Below are 23,800 nucleotides of genomic sequence, written 5' to 3'. Positions count from 1 at the left end.
TCCACCAACCTCCAAGATATATCTCCATGACTTTACTATCTTCAACAACCTCACTCATTCTCCAAAACCTACCTCTGATTCCAAAATTTCATTGATCCTCACAATGCCCCCAGTGTCCCAGTGATCCGCTAGTAACCCAAAATCTTCCCCTGACCCCAACAGCCCCCATTCCAGACTCACTTACTCAGTGGCCTCCCAGATTTCTCACTGGAATGTCCCAGAGGCATTTCACACTCAACAAATTCTACAGTGAACTTGACATCTTACTCCAAATCCTGTTCCTCTCCTGTGTCCTGGTCTTAGGGCCAGCCCTGCCATCCACTTAGTCAACCAGGCCACAGAGCTGGGTGTCTTCCTAGATTTGTATCATTTCTCTTCACCTCACCTCCCACGACCCCACTTCCAGTCCCCAAGTCTTTTGCACTCTGCCATTAGAATTCCTCTTTCCCACCTTCGTCCTCTCTACGGATCTGGTCCAAACTCCTCTTCTACCCAAGACACCACCCCCCAATAAGCTTTGTCTCTGGTCTCCCAAACTACTGTCTTACCCCTCCTATCCACCTTTCACTTGGCATCTACAGGGGTCTTTCTAAAGTACGAACATGATCAGGGCCCTCACCTGCTCAAAACCCATCTGTAGCTCCTTAGTGCTCTCAGAGTCAAGTTAGGTCCTGAGTGATCTGGCCCATGCCAACCTCTCTTTTCAATCTCATTTCTCACCACAATCACTCACAGTATGTGCCACCTAACATGAGGTTTGGGAAAATACCCCAACAGATCACACTCTCTCTTGCCTTTGGGTCTTTGCACATGCTCTTCTCTATGCTTGGAATGCCCTTCCCATTCTTTTGTTGACACTTTAAGAGTTGGCTCAGGAGCTCTGTTAGTCCTTTAGGCTCCCCCATCGGGGTTGTCACTGTCTGGGGGAGAGTCTGTCTTCCCTATGGCCTATGAGCCCCAGGAAGGCAGGGCAGGGGCTGCTTGGACATCTCTGTGTCCCCAGCACAGGGCTGGGCTCCTAGGAGGTACTTCAGTATTTGTTCAATGGATTGATGAATGAATAAGTGAAACAGGTGGGAGAGACTCTGCCAGGCAATATCTGTGCCCCGCAAAGGGACCAACAGCCCCGGATTGGAGTCCATGTCAAAAAAAAGTGACAAACAAGTGAATAAATGACTTGGCCATAACACCATGGGGAAGTTTTATTTGGAGCAGTTGCCTTCCTCTTCTACTCCTGCCCCCCAGGGGCAGGAAGCAAACCAACAATGAAAATATAATCCATACGAACTATGTGTAAGGGACAGGCAGCTATCCACCTGCTTGCGGGGAGTGGCCAGAGGCCTCAGTCATCCTGGTCCTCGTCCTCATCTTCCTCCTCATCCTCCTCTTCCTCCTCCGCTGCCGCCAGGGCCTGCTCCTGGGCAGCCTTGAGGGCCTGCTCCTCTTCCACCGTGGGGTCGCTCATCTCCATGATCTCCGGGGCACTGGGGTACTCATGCTGAATGGGGGCTGGCAGGGCCGGGTTGAAGTTGTCAGGGCTGTACTTGTGGCCCCAGCCGATGTAGATGTTCTCAAACTTTCTGGAAGGGCAATGAGATGCTGTCACATTCTCCCTCAAAGGCCCCAGTCTGGACTTTAAGGGTGGGACGCATAGGCATAGCATGACTGCAAAGTTGTGGGTGGTAGAGTGAGATTTGCCCACTGGCTTTCTCAGTTCACTTGTTCATTCAACAAACATTTACTGAGCACCTACCCTGTGCCAGGCCGTGTCTATTTCCCTTGTGATTTCTCCCTTGATCCATTAGTTATTCAGAAGTATGTTGCTTCCTTTTGACATGTTTGTGAATTTCCCAGATTTCCCTCTGTTACTGATTCGAATTTCATTCCAGTGTGGTCAGAGAACATACTCTGTACGATTTCAACCCTTTTAACTTTATTGAGATTTGTTTTATGCCTCAGCATATGGTCTATCCTGGAGAATGTTCCATGTGTACTTGCGAAGAATGTGTATTCTGCTAGTGCTGGGTGCAGTGAATTTTACTTAATTTTAATTAGTTTCAACTTTTTTTTTTTTTTTGAGACAGAGTCTCACTCTGTTGCCCAGCTAGAGTGAGTGCCGTGGCGTCAGCCTAGCTCACAGCAACCTCAAACTCCTGGGCTTAAGCGATCCTAGTGCCTCAGCCTCCCGAGTAGCTGGGACTACAGGCATGCGCCACCATGCCCGGCTAATTTTTGCTATATATATTTTTAGTTGGCCAGATAATTTCTTTCTATTTTTAGTAGAGACGGGGGTCTCGCTCTTGCTCAGGCTGGTCTCGAACTCCTGACCTCGAGCGATCCACCCGCCTCGGCCTCCCAGAGTGCTAGGATTACAGGGGTGAGCCACCGCACCCGGCTGCGGTTTCAACTTAAATAATAAAACTGATACTCAATTCAGTTATTGAAAAACTTCTAAGTATGTCTGGAACAACTTGGGTACGTGAATCTACTTTTTCAACTGTAAATGTTGTGAAGTCTGAATACAGGTTCATTTCTAATGCAAACTTAACATCCAAACTGGGACGTACTGTACACGCCAGATTCTCAGAACTCAGTATGAAACAAAGAAGGTAAGATAGCTCATTAATAAGTTTTACATTATGATTTCACATTGTAATTATAATATTTTAGATATCTGGGATAAAATATGTTATGAAGATTAATTTTGCCTGTTTAGTTTTACTTTTTTTTTTGAAACAGGGTCTCACTCTGTTGCCTGTGTAGAGTGCAGTGGCATCATCATAGCTTGTCCCGAGCCTTGAGGCCCGGCTACAGCATTGCCTCTGACGCCTGAGCTCACTAGTTTTCCACTTCACAAGCAGCAGCACAGTCAGTTCCACTGTGGGAGGAGCTGACACTTCCCACCTTGCTTAATGGCCGCTTTGCGGTTTGGCCTTACCCCGCCCTTTTCCTTTCCCGCCTTGCTGACCTATATAACCTGCTATTCAGCGTACAATACATGAGACTTGATCAGACTCCTGTCTTGTCTCCACTTCTCTCGTCTCTTGTCCCCCCAATTCCCACTCCCTCTTCCAGGGTTTGCGTGGACAGTCCTGCAGGTCGGGACAAGTGGCGCCCAACGTGGGGCCTGGGCAGGAGGGTCGAACGTGAGGAACAGACGCAAAGAAAGGCCGGCGATACAAGTGAGCAGAGCGTCCTTCAGTCGCCGCGGGAACCTGCCACGTTGGAACCGAAGGTAAGTGAAAGCATCTGAACATGGGACAAGAATTAAGTCAGCATCAGCTTTACGTGAAACAATTGAAGGAGGCTTTAAAGGTGCGAGAAGTAAAGGTTAAAAGTTATGACTTGCTTAAATTTTTTGATTTCATACAAGACACCTGTCCTTGGTTCCCCCAAGAAGGGACCATTGATATAAAAAGATGGAAAAGAGTAGGAGATGCCTTACAAGATTACTACAGAACTTTTGGGCCTGAAAAGGTTCCCATTACTGCATTTTCATATTGGAACTTGATTAAGGAATTAATAGACAAAAGGGAGGACTATCCACAAATAGTGGCGGCTATCACCCAAACGGAAGACTTATTAAGACAATCCTGTTCAAAACCTGATCTCCGAGAACCCCCGCCGGAGAGATAGATCTTATTTCCTTAGAAAGTGATGATGAAGGAGCCAAGGCTCCTCCGGCAAAGGGCACCCAGGAGGTTCCTTTGGCACAAAATAAAGAGGAGGAGGGGGCCAAATGTTCCTCTGTAAGGAGGAAGAGTTTGCAGTGCAGTACAAAGCCTAAAAGGTTCCCAGTGAGCAGGGAACTGCAAAAACATGATAATGAAAATAATCTTGATCCCTCGGAGGTGGACTGGGACGAAATAGAAGAGGAGGCAGCAAAATATAATCCTGACTGGCCTCCGTCTGTCTCATACCCTCCTCCCTATAACATGGCTTCCGCACTCACGGTGATGGCAGCCATAGACCCTAAAGAGTAACTCAAAGAAAAAATTGTGAGGCTTGAGGAACAGATAAAACTCGAAGAGCTGCATCAGTCCTTAATTGCTAGGTTGCAAAAGATAAGAAGGGGGAATGAGAGCGTGGCAGATCTGGGGAATGACCAAGGAAATGTCCGCCCACCTCAGCGGCCTGGGCAGCATGTCCCAAAAGGGAAAAAATATATATCTAAGGGAGAGGATGCTTCCCTTTTGGACGCTTTTCCAGTAACTGAAACTACCGATGCACAGGGACAGGCTTGGAGACATCACAATGGGTTTGATTTTACCGTTATAAAGGAACTAAAAACAGCTGTCTCGCAATACGGGGCTACTGCCCCATATACTATGGCCATCTTAGAATCTGTGGCTGAACAATAGCTCACTCCTGTAGACTGGAACACCCTGGTCAGAGCAGCCCTTTCAGGAGGGGATCATCTGCTCTGAAAATCAGAATACTATGAAAACTGCAGAGAGACGGCCAAAAGAAATTTCCAGGCGGGAAATGGCTGGGATTTTGACATGTTAACCGGCTCCGGTAACTATGCGAGCACGGACGCTCAAATGCAGTTCGATCCCAGACTGTTTGCACAAATTCAGGCAGCTGCTACCAAAGCTTGGAGAAAGCTCCCCGTTAAAGGGGACCCAGGAGCTTCGCTCACTGGAGTCAAACAAGGGCCTGACGAACCATTTGCGGAGTTTGTCCACAGGCTCATGACCACAGCCGGAAGGATTTTTGGTAATGTTGAGGCTGGTGTAGATTATGTTAAACAACTAGCTTTCAAAAATCCCAATCCGGCCTGTCAGGCAGCAATTCGACCATATAGAAAAAAGACAGATCTGACAGGGTATATCCGCCTCTGTTCGGATATCGGCCCCTCATATCAACAGGGCCTAGCAATGGCAGCAGCCTTTAGTGGACAAACAGTAAAAGATTTCCTCAATAATAGAGATAAAAATAAAAGGGGCTGTTTTAAATGTGGCAAGTCGGGGCACTTCACAAAGGACTGCCAGGGGGGCCCCCAACAAGAACGCTGACACAAAAACTCCGGATCTCTGTCCTAGGTGCAAAAGAGGAAAACATTGGGCCAATGAATGTTGGTCCAAAACCGATAGTCAGGGAAACTCTCTGCCACCCCAGCAGGGAAATGGGATGAGGGGCCAGCCCCAGGCCCCGACACAAGCATTTGGGGCAGTAAGCTTTGTCCTGCCCAGCAGCAACAATCCATTTCAGACCTTAGTAGAGCAACCCCAGGGAGTGCAGGACTGGACCTCTGTTCCACCTCCCACACAGTATTAACTCCTGAGATGGGAGCCCAGGCTCTGGGCACTGGGGTCCATGGTCCCCTGCCCCCAGATACTTTTGGATTGATCCTTGGAAGAAGTAGTGTCACTATGAAGGGTCTACAAATCTACCCAGGGGTAATTGATAGTGACTACACTGGGGAAATTAAGCTTATGGCCAAAGCCGTCAACAACATCATCACCATTCCCCAGGGAGAAAGAATAGCACAGCTAATATTACTGCCATTAGTCAGTACTGATAATAAAAGCCAACACCCTACAAGAGGGGCTGAGGGCTTCGGGTCTTCAAATGTGTATTGGGTGCAGCCCATTACTGACCAAAAACCCACCCTAACCTTATGGTTGGACGGTAAGTCATTTACCGGATTGATAGACACAGGAGCTGATGTGACCATTATTAGGCAGGAGGATTGGCCCCCTAATTGGCCCACTTCAGAGACTATGACTAATCTAAGAGGAATTGGACAGAGTAATAACCCTAGACAAAGTTCTAAATATCTCACCTGGAGAGATAAAGAAAATAACTCAGGCCTCATTAAGCCGTTTATCATACCTCAATTACCAGTTAACCTCTGGGGCAGGGATCTCCTCTCCCAAATGAAAATCATGATGTGCAGTCCTAATGATATAGTTACTGCACAGATGTTAGCTCAGGGCTATAGCCCTGGAAAAGGGTTGGGGAAAAAGGAAGACGGCATCTTGCAGCCGATCTCAGCTTTGGGACAGTTAGACAGAAAGGGCCTTGGAAATTTTTGATTTCGGCCATTGACATACCTGCACCCCGTAGGCACGCTGATCCCATAACTTAGAAATCAGACGAACCTGTCTGGGTTGATCAATGGCCCCTGAGTACTGACAAACTGATGGCTGCCCAACAGTTAGTGCAGGAACAGTTAAAAGCAGGGTATATAACAGAAAGCACTTCCCCCTGGAACACCCCTATATTTGTCATTAAGAAAAAATCTGGCAAATGGAGGCTATTACAGGATTTGAGAGCTGTAAATGCCACCATGGTGCTCATGGGGGCGCTACAGCCGGGGCTACCTTCCCCTGTGGCAATCTCTCAGGGATACTTCAAAATTATTATAGATCTTAAGGACTGCTTTTTTATGATTCCTTTGCACCCTGCAGATCAAAAAAGATTTGCTTTCAGTATACCATCCACAAATTTTAGGGAGCCCATGAAGAGATATCATTGGAAAATGTTGCCCCAGGGAATGGCCAACAGTCCAACATTGTGTCAAAAATATGTAGCTGAAGCAATACAGCCAGTCAGAGACCTCTGGAAGGAAATGTATATTATACACTATATGGATGATATCTTGATTGCAGGGTAAATAGGAGAACAAGTCTTACAATGCTTTGCCCAGCTCAAACAAGAGTTGGCAATGGCCGGGCTACAAATAGCCCCCGAAAAGGTACAGTTACAAGACCCATACACCTATCTGGGCTTCCAGATTAATGGACCAAAAATCATTAACCAAAAGGCTGTCATTCGTAGGGACCAATTAAAGACACTCAATGATTTTCAAAAGCTTCTAGGAGATATAAATTGGCTCCGACCTTATTTAAAAATAACCACAGGTGAACTAAAGCTCCTATTTGATATTTTAAAAGGGGACCCCAATCCTAGGTCTCCCAGGTCAATCTCTAAGAAAGCACAGAGCGCGCTCAAGCGGGTGGAGGATGCCATTGCTGCTCAATTTGTCACTAATATAAATTATTCGCAGCCCTTGACACTTATTCTTTTCAATACAGCACTGACACCCACTGGCCTATTCTGGCAAGATGATCCCATTATGTGGATCCATTTGCCCTCCTCTCCCAAAAAGGTCTTGCTACCCTATTACGATGCTGTGGCAGAGCTGATTATTCTAGGAAGGGAAAATAGCCGTAAATACTTTGGCATAGAGCCCTCAAAAATTATACAGCCCTACTCCCGGCCACAGATTCATTGGCTCTTGCAAAATTCTGTGGCATGGCCAATAGCCTGTGCCTCCTATGCTGGTGAGATAGACAACCATTACCCGCCAAACAAAATTGTCCAATTTTGCAAGCTGCACGCTTTCGTGTTCCCCCATATTGTTAGTACAGAACCTCTGAAAGATGCATTACTGGTATTCACTGATGGGTCATCTACGGGGATCGCTGCCTACACCTTTGCAGACAAGACAGTTAAATTCCAGACCAAATTTACCTCGGCTCAATTGATAGAACTGCACGCCATAATCGCTGTCCTATCAGCTTTTCCAGACCAAGCGCTCAATGTTTATACAGATAGTGCTTATCTTGCTCATTCAGGGCCTCTCCTAGAGACTGTGGCCCAAATCAACCATGTATCAGAGACTGCTGCTTTATTTTTACACTGCCAAAGACTCATTCAAAAGAGAACAGCCCCCTTTTTCCTAGGACACATTAGAGCCCATTGAGGCCTACCCAGACCCCTAGCCCAAGGCAATGAGATAGCCGATACAGCCACAAAAACTGCGGCCACAGTCGTGTCGCAAGGCCTGCAACAGGCCCAAACCGCTCATGCTTTACATCATTTAAATGCTCAATCTCTAAGACTAATGTATAAAATAACTAGGGAGCAAGCTCGTCAAATTGTTAAACAGTGTGTCACTTGTGTGACGCACTCGCCAGTCCCCCACCTGGGAGTCAACCCTAAAGGCCTTGTCCCCAACCTGATTTGGCAGATGGACATCACTCACTATACAGAGTTTGGCAACTTAAAATTCATCCATGTATGTATAGACACATACAGTGGATTTATATGTGCAACCCTTCAGACAGGAGAGGCCACCAAACACATCATAGCACATCTCTTACACTGTTTTTCTGTCTTAGGAATTCCCAGCCAAGTCAAAACGGACAATGGTCCTGGCTATACAGCAAAGGCCTTTCAAGAATTTTGTTCCAAATTACAAATAAAACACGTCATGGGAATTCTGTACAACCCGCAGGGCCAAGGAATGGTCGAACGGGCTCACCTGTCCTTAAAAACCACCATTGAAAAAATAAAAAAGGGGGAATGGTACCCCACAAAAGGCTTCCCTAGAAACATTCTGAGTCATGCTCTCTTTATTCTAAATTTTTTAAAATTGGATGTCCATGGAAAATCCGCTGCAGACCGCTTCTGGCATCCTGAGTCTCAAAAACAATTCGCCATGGTTAAGTGGAGAGATCCATTGGATAATACGTGGCATGGCCCGGACCCAGTACTGGTTTGGGGTAGGGGCTCGGCCTGCATTTTTTCTCGGGAGCATGACGTGGCCCAATGGTTGCCGGAACGGCTGGTAAGACAAGTTGACTATAACAAACAATCCAGGGACGAAGCCTCTCCCTGAGAATATCCTTTCTCTCTTATTCCAGAGATGATTCCTGTCAGGATGCTCCTGTGCCTTACAATCCTGCATTACCCCATGCCCAGAATCCATGCTGGTTTCGATGACCCTAGAGCTGCTCAAAAACTGCGACAGAAACTTGGTAAGCCTTGTGATTGCACTAGAGGGTATGTGTTCTCCCCACCTACCACTGTCATCTCCACTGTGGCTTGTGGCACTCATACTGCCTATCAGTCCACCTCTCCCGGGTGGGAGTGTGTTCGAACACCAACACCTCTCCCCTCCGACAGTGGGCGTCCTGGACTGTGCCCCGCAGAGTGCACGTCCTTCCATGAGGCTATGCACAGTTCCTGTTATTCCTCATATCAGGAATGCACCTCGGGTAACAAAACATACTTCACTACCACCCTAGAGAGAGAATATTCAGGGACCTTTGGAGGTGATTGGGGGACCGGGTCCCAGGTCCTAGGGACTATGAACAAGTATGCACAGGCCTCTTGTTCCAGTAAAGTAGGAAAACCTGTGTGTTGGCACAGAACGCCGCCCGTTCATGTCTCCGATGGCCCATAGGACTTGGTTAGGGAGATCATAGTACAAAAGAAAATTGAGGAATTACGTAAAAGTTCTTATCCTGAACTCCATTATCACCCTCTGGCTTTGCCTAAGGCCAGGGGCAACGTGGGGCTTGACCCTCGGACCTTTGAGATACTTGTAACCACTTATGCCTGGCTTAATGCTTCAAATTCTTCCTATGCTCAGGGCTGCTGGCTTTGTGTGTGACAGACGTACCCCATTCCCCTCGCTGTACCTTACAACAACTATTCTTCATTTCCCTCAGATTACCATTCGGAAAACAGGTCTTGCTTACCGATTTCCCCCCTGCAGGTTCAGCCCGTACAGTTCTCCGGCTTCCCCTGTGTCTATTCCCCATCCGTCAACAGCACTGATGAGGTATGGCCGGCTTTGCCAACTGCAGCGAAGCGTTTAATGCTACGGGTCCTTTATGTGCTCCAAATGGTACAGTTTTTGTCTGCGGTAGCAATAGGGCTTACACCCTATTGCCTGGGAACTGGACAGGCAGGTGTGCGGTCACTTACCTCTTTCCAGACATAGACATCATCCCTGGAGATGAACCTGTTCCCATTCCTACCGTAGATCACATCATAGGAAGGTCCAAAAGAGCAGTGCAGCTAATCCCGCTGCTTGTAGGTTTGGGAGTAACTACCGCCGTAGCATCTGGAGCTACAGGCCTGGGCGTCTCCCTCACCCAATACACCAAACTATCCAGACAGCTAATCTCAGATGTTCAGATCCTTTCAGACACTATCCAGGACCTACAGGACCAGATGGACTCCTTGGCTGAGGTAGTGCTACAAAATAGAAGGGGCTTAGACCTACCTACAGCAGAGCAGGGAGGCATCTGTTTGGCTTTACAGGAGAAATGTTGCTTCTATGCAAACAAATCTGGAGTCGTCACAGACAAGATTAAACAACTACAAGATGACCTAGAACGGTGAAGAAAGGAGATGGCGGCCAACCCATTCTGGACCGGATTAAATGGACTCTTACCCTACCTCTTACCGTTTTGGGGTCCCCTCATTACCCTGCTGCTCCTCCTTACACTGGCACCTTTGTTGCTTAACAAGCTCATGGCATTCATTAAACAACAGGTTGAGGCCATTCAGGCTAAGCCTATACGGGTCCATTATCATCGCCTTGAGATGAACGAACAGGGTGGCTCATGCTTGTCGTGAAATAAGATATGACACATTGTCGGCCACCTCCCTGCAAGCTGGACTGGACAGCCAAAGACGGGTAAGATTGGGTCTAAACCACAGCAACCTAAGACAGGTCTTAGTCGCTCTGAGGACTATCGACCGATGACGGGTACGGGTGGTTTCCTAAGACTCGACAACCTAAGACAGGCACAGTCCCCGAGGGGAACCCTCTCGGCATTAAAAATAATAAAAAAGGGGGACCTGTCCGGAGCCTTGAGGCCCGGCTACAGCATTGCCTCTGACGCCTGAGCTCACTAGTTTTCCACTCCACAAGCAGCAGCACAGTCAGTTCCACTGTGGGAGAAGCTGACACTTCCCACCTTGCTTAATGGCCGCTTTGCGGTTTGGCCTTACCCCGCCCTTTTCCTTTCCCGCCTTGCTGACCTATATAACCTGCTATTCAGCGTACAATAAATGAGACTTGATCAGACTCCTGTCTTGTCTCCACTTCTCGCGTCTCTTGTCCCCCCAATTCCCACTCCCTCTTCCAGGGTTCGCGTTGACAGTCCTGTGGGTCGGGACAATAGCTCACTGTAACCTCAAACTCCCAGGCTCAAGCGATCCTTCTGCCACAGCCTCCTGAGTAGCTGAGACCACAGGCGCACACCACCACACTCAGCTAATTTTTCTATTTTTAGTACAGATGGGGGGTCTCACTATGTTGCTCAGGCTAGTCTTGAACTCCTGGCCTCAAGCGATCCTCCCGCCTCGGCCTCCCAGATTGCTAGGATTACAGGCGTGAGCACCCATGCCTGGCCTAGTTTTACTTTTTGAACAGGAAAATTACTACTGCTATTATTACTACTAGAAAATTTAAAATTACATATGTGGCTCATACTTTATTTATGTTGGACATAAATAACGTGGTCCCGGTGCTGGGGACACAACAGTAAGCAAATTAGACCAAAATGCCTGCAGTGGTGCCTGTTTGTAACAGGACGTTTGGCCAGAGGGGTGGGGGGAGTGCTATAAGATTAATGCCTGTGCTTCCTCAGTCTGCTCCAGGGACAAGATCCATACTTGTCTTCAGCAAAGGGCCTGGGGCAGCACACAGAGCCGGTAAATAGTGACATTCAAGAGTCTTTTATAAAGAAAAAAAATAGAGGGATGGATGGATGATTGGTGGATGGATGGGCGACTGGGTGGTGGACGGGAGGGTAGCTGGGTGGGTGAGTGGATGGATAGGTGGGTACGTGGATAGACAGGTAGGTGGGGGAGGTGGAGGATGGATAGGTGAGTGGAGCTCCAAGTTTGGGTCTTTTTCAGAGGGATGTTGGCCAATTAGGATATGGTCATAAGAAGGGAGTTGGCAAAAGCAAACGTGCCTCTTCCCAGCTTCCAGAGAAGAAAAAAAATAATCATCAAGAATGTGTTAAAATAGAAAGAAATTATATGGACAGTTAAAAAAAAAAATATATATATATATAGAAAAATTAGCCGGGCATGGTGGCGCATGCCTGTAGTCCCAGCTACCCGGGAGGCTGAGGCAGGAGGATCGCTTGAGCCCAGGAGTTTGAGGTTGCTGTGAGCTGGGCTGACGCCACGGTACTCGAGCTTGGGCAACAGAGCAAGACTCTGACTCAAAAAAAAAAAAAAAAAAAAAAAAGAATGTGCTAAAGTATCAAGATTACATAAAATCCCACTACGACTGTGACTGTGAATCATATAGGAGGCAGCCCGGGTTCTCATTGAGATTAAAAAGGAGCCTATCTATGGCTATACCACCCTGAACGCACCCCTATCTCCTCTGATCTTGGACGCTAAGCAGGGTCGGGCCTGGTTAGTATTTGCATGCGAGGTGGAAAAGGAGACTCTATGAAATATCGTCGCGCCATCTGGTGGACAGAGCTGGTAAGTGCACCCATCGCCAGGCTCCAGACGAGCTCTCAGGACGCCCAGCGACCCAGGTTGCAGAGGGACTGTGGGGAGTGTGTAGCGGGGGCGGGAGGCAGGCAGGGTGACTGCGGCTTGCCATCCTCTTTGGAGCAACTGGTGGGGCATCCTGATGGGGAAGATTTCTGTCCCATAGAAAGAAGACTCTTCAAATTGGAAGAATTTTCCAGAGACTAGACTCTTGTCCCTGTAGTCAGGGGGCAGAAGATCCAGGTTTGAATGCCACAAGAGCTGTGTGACCCTGGGCCAGTCATTTCCCCTCTCTGATCCTCCATTCTCTCATCCAAGGGGCTCACATCCTTGGTCTGGGATTTCTCATTTTAGTCCCTGTGGAACCCCTGGGAGCTGAGTGAGGGATCAGTCCTGGGGGCTTCCTGAAGGGGGTCCCTGCCTACCCTAGGGGTGCCCAGCCCGACCAGACTCTGAAGAAGTCCTAACAGACTGCCTGCTGGGAGCGACTGGGAGAAGACCTACTTGCCGCTGGCATAGGTGTAGGCCCCCGGCCAGAGGTTGGAGCGCACGATGGCCACGGAGTACTGTGGGCAGAGGGTGCAGGACAGGCGGGCGGTCCACGCTGACATGTGCATGATTTCTGCAGTGGGGGGACGAGAGGGGCAGCAAGGTCAGAGGGTCCCCATGCCCTGCACAGCCCCTGAGGGAAGGGAGGGAGCAAAGAGGGAAGGGGGCACGAAGACAACTGCAACGACTAATAACATGGGCTTCAGTGTTTGAACCCTGGCTCCGTACCACCGTCTCCCCGTGTGCCCCCGGGCAAACCACTTCCCTGTCTGAGCCTCAGGGACTGCACCCAGGACATGGGGATATTCATCTCACCTCCCTGGCAGGGTGGCAGTGAGGCCTGGTGACAATGTCTGCAGCACACCTGCTGCAGTGCTGGGTACCCAGCCTCTCTGTTTTATCCCAGCCCTCACCTGGCAGGTGTGCAAGATGAGGAGGACCCTTACCTGCATCCTCTGACAGCGGCGTCAGCAGTGGGGGCCCCACCTCCTGCTCCACCTCCTCCAACCCCTCATCTGCCTTCTCTTCCTCCTCTCCCAGCTCCTCCTCCTCCTCTGTCTTCTGCAAAGGGTTCACCCAGGTGCAGCGGCCCTGAGGGTGGGGGGGAAGGTCAGGTGGTACCCCCAGGGGACAGAGCCCAGCCTGCACCCTGGGAGAAGAAGGGCCAGGCAGGACACTGGAGTACTGGCCCTGTCCCCAGGGACCCAGGTATGGGCAGGAGAGTAGGGTTAGTCACACAGGTAAGAGGCGAGAGCTGTTGCACTGAGGTGGGGACCCCTGCCTCCCACTGACTGTGTGACCCCACTCACATGTTCATTCACTCATTGATTTATTCATCACATATTTAATGAGCACCTACCATATGCAGGCACTGCTCTAGGTGCTGGGGATACACCCTTGAGAAAAGAGACCCCCAAATCCCTGCCCTTGTACAGCTATATTTGCAGCCCATGTGATCCTCTGTTTGCTCATCTGTGAAATGGGGGCATCGTGGGTGCCTCTCTCACTGGATTTTTTTTTTTTTTGAGACAGAGTCTCACTCTGTTGCCCTGAGTAGAGTGCTGTGGCGTTAGCCTAGCTCACAGAAACCTCAAACTCTTGGGCTCAAGCGATCCTCCTGCCTCAGCCTCCCGCGTAGCTAGGACTACAGGCAGGCGCCACCACGCCTGGCTAGTTTTTCTATTTTTAGTAGAGACGGGGTCTCGCTCTTGCTCAGGCTGGTCTCACACTCCCGACCTCAAGCGGTCCTCCCGCCTTGGCCTCCCAGAGTGCTAGGATTATAGGCGTGAGCCACCTTGCCTGGCCTCCCATTGGATTGTTGTTGGGTTACATAAGATACTCAAATGCCAATGTTTGTTGAATGAATGAATGGGCGTAAGTTCACCACATACAACAAACCTCCATTTTATCAACTATGAAATGGGCATGATGGTTGTAGTAATTTCAAAAGGAGTTATTTGGACTCAATAAAACATTGTAGAGTCAATAACCATTGAATGAATGAATGGGGAGTTCGTAGCACACAGCAGGTGCTTCTTTGAGTGAATAACTATATGACTATAAATATATGACCAGGGTGCATCCAGGTCCCTCATTAGGACACACTAAGCACTTAATCAAGGCAGGTCCATAATCTCTTTTCTAACAATTTGAAAATCCCAAAAGCTTTGAAAACCCAAAGTTTTTTCTGAAGTCATTTGGCAGCACCCGGACCTGAGCCGCTGAGAGCTTACTCAGTTTTGCCGCAGAAATGGTGACGCGTTGGACACCGGCAGCAGCCGCTGCCCTTGCTGGAGGTGTCACGCACTGTATGGGACGTGCACCAAGCCACCTTTTTAAAACCTGAATAACTGTGAGCTCCAAAATGCATCTGGCCCCAAAGGTTTCTGAGAGGACTATGTGCCCATGTCTGCGGAATGAAGGAAGGAAGGCATGGGTGGATGGATGGCGAATACGTATTATTCAGGCCAATGCCTGGCAGAAGGTAAGAGATTGATACGGTTCTTGCCGGGCCACACCCCAGCCTCGTCCTCACCTGCGGCAGGATGTGCTGCGTGTGGTGCACCCAGTTGGCCATGGAGTCCACCAGCTCCAGCACCGGGATACCCTCAAAGTCGGGGTTCTCCTCGTAGGAGTCGCGCCCGGCGCCGCCCTCCTCCTCCTCATCACCTTCCTCCTCGCCAAACTGGTAGAAGCCGAGCGGGCTGATCTGCGTGGCGGCCGAGATGCGGGCGATCTGGGCCCGCAGGTAGTTGGCCTCGTTGCCCGGGAAGGGCGGGTAGCTGATGACCGGCGCGTCCAGGTGGCCGGTGAGGAACTTCTTGATCTTTCGGGCGTGCACGATCTGGGCCGGAGTGACGTGGGGCAGCCGCGTCCACGGCCGGCCCGGCTCGTTGCACACGAAGTACAGGTACTTGTTGGTGCCCGAGCGGGTCTCCTTGGGGATGACGGGCGGCGGCTTCCACGTGGGCTTGGGGACCATGTCGGCGACCTTCTCCTCGTCCTCCTCGCCCTCCTCCTCCAGGTGCGCCTCCATGGCCTCACCGCCCTCCATCATCTCCTCCCCCTCCTCCTCCCCCTCCTCCTCCTCGCCCTCCCGGAATTCCACCTCGGCCACCAGGTAGTTGCGGCTGAGCCCCAGGACCTTGCCCCAGAAGCGGCACGTGTGGATGGGCTGCTGGTCCACCAGCTGCTTCAGGGCCAGGAAGACGCGGAAGCTCTCGTCCGAGCTCAGGCCCACGCCCGCCTGTTGGAAGTAGAAGGCCGCCTCCATGACGTTGGGCACCGCCGTCTCCGCCTGCCGAGGGTGGGTGGGACGGAGGGAGGAAGGCTGAAGCCCTGCTCTCCAGCCTGGCCCCTGTAGACTGTTCTAGAGTCAAGAGACCTAAAACGCTCTGAAACTCAGTTCTGGCACGAGAGATGTAGGGGAAGTCCTTGGGGACAATGTTCCTTGATGGAAAAGAAAAGGCAAAACCACACAAGGAGAAGATGTTTTGCCCTTCATCATTCCCTCTTCTTCCTGCCTGGAACGGGGATGTGAGACCTAAAGCCACAGCAGCTGTTTTGGGGCCATGAGGCAACGCATGGGAGACAAACTCCTACACCCTGATGGTGGGGAAGCTGAAAGGTGAAAGCTGCTTGGTCCCTGGGGCATTGTTGGGTTGCCTTACCTATGGTGCCTGCCACCACGCCCAGCTAATTTTTTACTTTTTTTTTTGAGACAGAGTCTGGCTCTGTTGCCCAGCTAGAGTGAGTGCCGTGGCGTCAGCCTAGCTCACAGCAACCTCAAACTCCTGGGCTTAAGCGATCCTACTGCCTCAGCCTCCCAAGTAGCTGGGACTACAAGCATGCACCACCATGCCCGGCTAATTTTTTTCTATATATATTTTTAGTTGGCCAGATAATTTCTTTCTATTTTTAGTAGAGACAGGGTCTCGTTCTTGCTCAGGCTGGTCTGGAACTCCTGACCTCGAGCGATCCACCCGCCTCGGCCTCCCAGAGTGCCAAGATTATAGGCCTGAGCCACTGCTCTCGGCCTCCAGCTAGGCGTTTTAAGAGGGTGGCCTCCAGGGACTAGGCTTCCTAAGGGGGCGGAGCTCCCAAGGCATGGAATTTCAACAGGGCGGGGCTTTTGAGGGGATGTGTTCTAAGTGGGCGGGACCATCAAGGACTTGGCTTTGGTGGGGATGCATTTCCAAGGGGGTGGGACTGTTGAAGGTGAAAATGGCGGTCTGAAATTTAAATGTAAAAAGCCGTCCTTTTGCTCACATGACTATCGGCTCACCCAAGGACCCATTCATTTGTCATATTGTGGCTCCTGCATTCTCCCACTATCCCATCCCACTGTTGCTAGAATCTCGGCAGCATAGAGGCAAGCACAGAGCGACATCAGCACCTGCATATGGGGTAGAGGTTACAGCACCGGCTTTGGAAGTCATGGTCCTGCCTTCCTAGTCCTGTCCGCGGCACTTCCTAGCGTCGTGCCCTCTGAGCCTCAGTTTCTTCCTCCATAAAATGGGAATCACGTACAGCACTTGCCTTATAGGGTTGTTTCAGGGATGAAAGGAGACAGCGCTCCTAAAGCTCTTAGCAGGGGCCTTAGGAGGCGTCAGAATTATTATGAAGAGTACACAACAAACATTTGTTGAGCGAGCGAAAGAACACTTCCCCCAAATTTTATGCATGGTCCAATTCTGGAAACATGGGATCGTGACATTAAGTCCCCAACTTACGATGGTTGGACTTCTGATTTCCGACTTTAAGGATGGGATTATCCGGGTATCAAACGCGTTTTTGACCTATGGTAGTTTCAACTTTTGTTGGGCTTATGGGGACTTGAGCCCCCGGTAAGCCAAAAAGTACCCGTATTGTGAGGATGGTACAACGTTCGTGAGCCATGGGTGGAGGAGTTCTTAGCGGATCTCAACTTATACATGGGGAAACTGAGGCCGGGGGAAAGGGAGCGATTTGATTCAAGTGCTGAGAGACTCCAGGGGGCAGTGGGTTTCATAGAAAACATCTGCAGGGCAGAATTATTACCAGGAGGGAGGAGTCCAGGGGTGGGAGGAGAGACCAGCCTTCACCCCCACGTGGCAGCCGAAGTCCGCTTTCTAAAAAGCAGAGCTGACCCGCCCGTCCTCTGCTTCAAACACTTCCAGGGGCTCCAAGGCCTCAGGAGAAACCCCGAGCCCCTTTGCTGGCCTCCCGGCCCTCGGCCACCTGGCCCCACCCCCTTCGCAGGGCTGAAGCCGCGCTCGTGCCCCGGTCGTGGGTTGCTGCCCTTCACCTCCAGGCCCCAGGGCAGGCTGTGTGCCCGCCTGTCCCCGCTGGCTCACTCACCACCTCCTCCTCCATCTCCTGTTCGCCCTCGGCACCGCCTCCGCTGCGCACGAACAGCGCCTTCTGCTTCTCCGCCATCTCGTAGGTGGGCTGCATCTCGGGGTCATCCCGCAGCGTGTCCAGCTTGGGGTGGAACCACTCCCACTGCGTGGTGCGGTTCAGCGACTCCAGGATGGACAAGGGGTCCTCGGGCCGCTGGTTCAGGATCTTGGTCAGCAGGTTCACCAGGTGCTCATACCTGCCTCCCGCGGAGGGAGTGGGAGGTGGGGGACATCACTCAGTTCAGGGAGCCCTGTGCCTGGTGTGGGGGACACAGTAGGACACAGAAAAGGCCCCTGCCCTGAGGGAGCTCACCGGGGATGGAGACGGACATTAATTAAACATGCAAGATACAAAGTGTGTCAGGCATGGGGTGGTAATTTCTAGGGAGACAAAGCAGGGCTTGGGGACTGGCAGTGTCAGGGGTGGGAGAAGGTGTGCGATTTTAAATAGGGAGGCCAGGGAAGCCCTCACCAAGGTGATATTTAAGCTGGGATCTGAATCAAATGAAGGGACACACCATGCAGCTTGGAGGAGGAACAGTGACTCAGTCAGAGGAACAGCAGGTGCATAGGTCCCAAGACATTATATGAGTCTAACATAATCTTGATACCAAAACTCAAAGACACTAGGAGAAAGGAAAACTGCAGGCCAATCTCATTTAGGAATATGGATGCTGAAATCCTAAGCAAAATATTAGCAAGTGGCCCCCAGCAATTTCTAAAAAGGATGACACAGCATGATTAAATTGGGCTAATAATAGGAATGCAGGACTGGATTGACAGAATAATTCATCAGGTTTAACATGTTAATGTTAAAGGAAATCACTTCAGCTGCAGAGAAATTGATAATGTCCAACTAGCAATTTAAAAAATTTACAAATACTGTTAAAAATACTTGTAACAAACTAGGAATAGAAGGTAATTTTTAAGTAGTCTTATAAAAGGTAGCCACAAGTAACCTACAGCACACACCAAACATAACAGGGAAATACTGAATAAATTCCCCTATGAGTCTGGGAACAAGGACGCCTGCTTTCACCACTTCTATTTAGTACTGTACTGGCGGTCACAGCCAATGCAATAAAGCATGAAAAAGAAATAAAAGATATACGGATTGGAAAGGAACCAGGGAAATTGTCACGGTTTGCAGATGACACAACTGGAAATGTGCAAAGGCCTTGGGAAGGGAGTGTGCCTGGCATATTGGAGGAACACAGAGAAGGTTCAGTGTGGCTGGAGTGGAGTGAGGGAGGGGAATTGCACAGGAAAAAAGGCCAGAGTGATAATATAATCGCAATGGTTTCCATGCACCTAAGCCAGGCACCAAGCCGGGTACTTGAGAGTAATGTTGAATCCTCCCCACAACCACACATCAGAGGAACAATTATGATCACCACTCTCCAGAGGAGGAAACTGAGCTTAGAAAAGTTAAGGTCATGAGGTCACACAATGCTAGCATAGTCAGCATGTGAAACCAGGTTAGGAAACCTCTTTATCACTGTAGTTGAGAAGGGTAAGAAGAGGTGAGGCTTTGGAGAGGGCTTTTCCAGAAGAGACCTTGAAGGTCCCAAGAGCTGGAACTTGTTGAGGAACAGCAAGTGCTTAATTCTGATCTAAGGAAAGAGCAGGTAGTGACTATAAATGACGTTTGCACAGTGGGCAGGGCTGAACGATACAGGATCTTGAAGGCTGTGGTGAGGAGCTTGAACTTCCTCCTGAGGGCAATGGGGAGCCACAGCAGGCTCTGAGCATTGGAGGGACGGGGTCAGCTTTGTGCTTTGGCAAAACCCATTGCTTAATCAACCTCATTTCCTTCCACTCTCCCTCTCTCCACCTTGGTTCCAGACATATCAGCCTCTCCTCATTGTTTCTCAAACACAGCCAGCCTCGCAGCCTTTGCATGTGCTGTGCCCTACGCCAGGATCATTCTTCGTCCAGCTGCAAGGTGCCCTACCTCACATCCTTCAGGCTCCGATCAAATGTCACCTCCTCAGAGGCCTTCCCTGACCTTCCGCTATTTAACATGCTCTCCCTATCCCTCTTACTCTGCCTTATTTTCACCTTAGCCCTAACCTTCACCCTACGCTTTTATGTTTCTTGTCCATTCTCCTACAACGTGGGCTTCAAGAATACCTAATGCAGGCTGAGAGTAGTGCATTGTGACTCCAGCTAAGAGGCTTTGGCAAGTAGCTTCCTCAAGCAGGAAACTTTAGTGGGTAAGAAGAGGGCCTCAAGCCAAATCACTTGTTCTTCCGTCCTGACTCGGCCACATCCTAGCTAGCTGTGTAGTCTTGGATAAGCGACCTAACGTCTTTGTGTCTCGGTCTGCTTCTCTGTAAAATAGGGACAGTGGATGTGCTAATCTCAGCTGCGAGAATTAGGTGTCAGTGTATGAAGTGCTGGCACGTGTCTGGTAAGTAAATGCTAGTATTATTAGTGTTTATGCCCGGTGTCCTAGCTGAGTTAGATGCCCAGAGCAGTCACTGGTTTTCCGTAAGGGGCAATCCCTTGTCTGGCTAAGGCAGGGCCTGGGTCCCCCACACTCCCCCCTCTCCACCCCATCTCACAGGCTGAGGGGGCAGCTGGCGCTGGTCTGCAGCAGGTAGGCCTTTGCGTTCTGCACGGCCAGCTGCCGAGGCTCTGGCTCGGGCACCTCTGTACTGTAGGGCGGGAAGCCCAGCTCAGAGGGTGTGAAGTGCAGGCCAGGCTCGTCCCTTATGTATGGCCCGTGCTGGTAGCCTTCATATAAGTGCTGGGCATCTCTCTGGTAGAAGTGGTCCAAGAAGTTGCCCCGGGGGTCCTGGTAGGCAGACTCCAGTTGCTGGAAGAGGTTGCCTTGGTCCTGCTGTAGCTGCTGCAGTATTAGGCTGGTTTCGTCGGCGCCCTGGATCCTGCTTCCATCCATATAAGGCAGGGTCTGGAACTCCCGGGGGAAGCCCATGTTCATGGGTGAGTACTCCATGTCGCCCACCCGGGCTGCGTCGGGCGGGAACATCGGCATGTTCTCCTGTTGGGGTAGGCTGCCCCACTGTGACCAGCCCGGGAAGTTGGCCTGGCCCATCAGGGAACCCTGACGGATCTGGACGTCGAGCGGCGTCTGAGGCACCCCCTCCTGGGGGACGGCTGCCGGGAGCTGAATCTGCTCCCGGCTAGACTCGGAGACCTGGGAACCCCTCCGGGTCGCGGGTTCCTGGGAAGGGGGCTCAGGGTGGGGCGGTGGGTCCCCCATGGTTCGAAAGCGGGCGCAGACTTCTGGCAGGAAGGCTTGCAGACAGGCACACGCCCGGCAGCCGCCGCGCTAGCGTTGCCGGTTTCTAAGGACCGCGGGGGGGCGGGCCGCTACCAGGGGCGGCGCACGGGGACGCAGCACCGGGGGTGGGGATGGGGGTCGTTTCTGCGCAGGCGCAGCCCCGCGCCCGGGGGCTTCCAGCCGGCTCCCGGGCGCGCTCTGGGCAGATCCCGCGCGGCCCACAGCGGAAGCGGCGGCAGAGACGACACGGCCCTCACGCCCTAGACCCACCATCTCTTTAATTTTTTTTTTTTTTAAGGCAAAGCACCCGCTGGTCAAGCCCCACCGCATCCCCCACCTGCAGCTCCCACCCGACTCCCCTTCCCCGCTGAGCCCCGTCAGCTGTTCCCCTTGGTCTCGGCTTCCCCCGCTTCCTCGGCGGCCGGGCTGGGGGTCTTCACGGCGTCTTCTCCGGCAGGGGCGAGGGGCTGGGGGCTCCGCTCTTCCTTTGAGGCCAACCCGCCCGCCGCCGCCTCCTGTGACAGAAGGAAAGGGGCAGCGGGTCAGAGGGCGTGGCCCTGCCCAGCCGCGCCCCCCAGTTCATGTCACCTGGAGCTGTCGTCCCTACCTTAGGGAGGGGCCCCTCCAGGCTGGAGTCCAGGAGCGCGGCCTCCGTCAGCCCCGAGTCGTCATCCATGCTGATGAAGATGGCCGGGGTCTCGCACTCAGGCCCCTCCTCCCGGAAATCCATGGCTTCCTCCGACGCTGGGGGGCCGGGCCGGGCAGAAGAAGAGGAGGGAGACGAGGAGGAAGAGGAAGGGGCTCCCACTACTCCGGGCTTCAGCTTCTGTTCCTCCTCCAGCTGCCGCTTTAAGGCCTTTTCCTGGGCCAGCCGCAGGCCGATGAGGTCCTGAGGGGGCCGGGGCGCTGGGGCCGGACCCAGGACCAGGGGCTCCAGGTCGTCCTGGGGGCGGGAGGGCACACAGCAGCTCAGGGATGGGTGCCCTCAGAGGACGGTGGGGGAGAAGACACAGAGACCATTCTGAGGCAGAAAGCTGGGGGCAGCAAAGGGACAGCAGCTCTTGATTGTGGGCAGGGGGAGGAGGGGGCAGTTGTCCCCCCCCCACTCCCTTTCAGCAGGAGCATCTGCTCTGAGACAGGTGGCTCAGAGGCAGGTGGCTGGGGTCGGGAGGAGGATGTGGTGGGGCCCTGCTGGCTTGGGGTGTGAAGGTGGGGGGCTGGGGAATCCAGATGGGTGGGCTGCAAGGGCCCTCACCTCTTCCAGGGACCCTGCAGGTGCCTCCTTGGCCTCCGGCTCCTGCTTGCCGCTGGCCTCCAAGATGGTCATGATGGAGCTGGGGATGTGTGCTTGCTAGGTGAAGAGCAGCAAGGGGCGCTGGGGACAGCTCTGGCCAGGAGATCCCTCTTGGACACCCCAGATCCTGGATCCCTGACCCTCCAGAGCCCCTGGCCTTCCATGGCAGTGCAGGGTTCCCCTCTGCCTGCCCCCATCCAAGTCCCCAGGGGCCATCCTCCCCACACCCTGGGGTACCTGGTGAGGGGTGAAGGAGCGGACATGGGCCAGCAGGGGCTCCCGGAGCTCGGGGCACTTGTCAAAGACGGCTCCCAGCTGCTGGGGCGGCAGCTGCAGGATGACCTGGAAGCTCTGGGGCTTGGTGCGCTGGCAGCACTTGATGAAGCCCTCCCACACCTTGGGATACTTCCACACCTGGACCGGGCAGGGAGGGAGCGGTCGGGAGAGGCATGCGGGCAGTCACCCCAGCCCCAGACCTCACCAAGATATGCCCAAATCCCACCACCCAGACATTCCTCTGGGCTACGTACAGCCCTGACTTCCCTCTGGAAGACAGACTGTCTTCCCGATCCAGGGAGCTGGAACATGAGGGCAGCTTGGGAAAGGTGTAGAAGAAAACCGAGAGCCACCCTTTCTTTCCCAGAGTTCTCCCTGGGCCAGCCCAGGCTCAGTGCTGCGGGAGCACCATCTCCTTCCGTCCTCATGCCAGCCTCCTGCTAAACAGATGAGGCCCAGGGAGGTGCGGAGACTTGTCTAGGGTCACACAAGGACAAAGGGGCACATTTCAACCCAGGTCTGTCCGAGTCCACTTTTAACATCTCAGCCAGATGTTGTGAAGTGGCCACCTATCGGCTGAATCCAGTCTGGGGCTTGCAAATGGGGTTTGCTTTTTTTTTCATCAAGGTATTTCTAAAAGCTCAAATTTCTAGCATCTCTTAAAAAAACTGGACCATCTTTCAGCTCCAGGATGCATCCTGGCTGGGTGCACAGTGGTGGGGGATGACGGGCAGCCATGGCCCTCCTGGGGTGCACACCCCCTGAAGTCTACCTCCGTCTGCACCGCCCAGTGGCCCTCCCTCGTCACCCTGGAGCACTGCATTTTCCTGGCAGGAGGCAGGGCACAGGGGTCACAGTAGAGCCTGCTCCCCCGCCGGGCTCGCTCTGTGGGGAAGAACGGAGAAGAGGGGGCGGGCAGGCGAGAAGCTCTCGGGCTCTGCCTCAAGCCAGCCTTCAGCGGGCCCTGCTGCAATCAGCTGCCGGGGGCGGGGTGGCAGGGGCAGGTTACCTGCTTCATGATGAGGCGGGAAAGGATGTTCATGACGAAGCCCCCCAGGCGGGGGTACATGGTCAGGGACTGGATGACGGTCCTCATGAGCAGCATGGGCAGGGGGCTCTGCTCCATCAGCTGCTGCATCACCACGGCCAGCACCTCCGACGTGTACACGTTCCGCTCCGCAAAGCACAGGTTGGTGGCTGTGAGGAGGCGGAGAGCGCGCCTGTCCTCTTTGCCCAGCTGGCCCGGGAGGTGGAAGCCCCACCACCCTTCCATAGCCTAAG

The 23,800-nt window shown here is 52.2% G+C and overlaps 2 protein-coding genes and 1 long non-coding RNA gene across 7 annotated transcripts in view; 1 reads left to right on the top strand and 2 right to left on the bottom strand.

Annotated features, from left to right (window-relative positions):
• Positions 1–1,189: 1,189 nt before the first annotated feature.
• RSPH6A (radial spoke head 6 homolog A) lies at positions 1,190–20,928 on the bottom strand. Its single transcript, XM_045531390.1, has 6 exons — positions 20,267–20,928; positions 17,659–17,896; positions 14,855–15,616; positions 13,266–13,410; positions 12,775–12,892; positions 1,190–1,580 (listed from the first exon to the last, which is right to left on the bottom strand). The coding sequence occupies exons 1-6, from the start codon at positions 20,926–20,928 to the stop codon at positions 1,343–1,345; spliced, it is 2,163 nt and encodes a 720-aa protein (XP_045387346.1). The 3' UTR covers positions 1,190–1,342.
• LOC123623938 lies at positions 2,999–10,837 on the top strand. Its single transcript, XR_006730043.1, has 3 exons — positions 2,999–3,235; positions 8,658–8,771; positions 9,515–10,837. It is a non-coding gene; the product is annotated as an uncharacterized LOC123623938 (long non-coding RNA).
• Positions 20,929–21,210: 282 nt separating the features above from the next.
• SYMPK (symplekin scaffold protein) overlaps positions 21,211–23,800 on the bottom strand; it is a 35,484-nt gene continuing 32,894 nt past the window's right edge. For 4 of the 5 annotated variants that reach the window (XM_045531385.1, XM_045531387.1, XM_045531384.1 and 1 more), the window contains 5 exons: positions 23,529–23,716; positions 22,481–22,657; positions 22,205–22,300; positions 21,557–21,892; positions 21,211–21,464 (listed from right to left, as the gene is read on the bottom strand). In XM_045531385.1, the coding sequence (XP_045387341.1) occupies positions 21,327–21,464; positions 21,557–21,892; positions 22,205–22,300; positions 22,481–22,657; positions 23,529–23,716 (935 nt within the window). In that variant the 3' untranslated portion in view covers positions 21,211–21,326. Of the gene's footprint in view, positions 21,465–21,556; positions 21,893–22,204; positions 22,301–22,480; positions 22,658–23,291; positions 23,405–23,528; positions 23,717–23,800 lie in introns of those variants that run through there. The other variant, XM_045531389.1, reaches the window with a different exon arrangement.

The sequence above is a fragment of the Lemur catta genome, chromosome 19, assembly GCF_020740605.2.
Source record: "Lemur catta isolate mLemCat1 chromosome 19, mLemCat1.pri, whole genome shotgun sequence".
Taxonomy (NCBI): domain Eukaryota; kingdom Metazoa; phylum Chordata; class Mammalia; order Primates; family Lemuridae; genus Lemur; species Lemur catta.
Note: the sequence above shows the minus strand (reverse complement) of the source record. Positions and strands in the feature narration are given on the sequence as shown.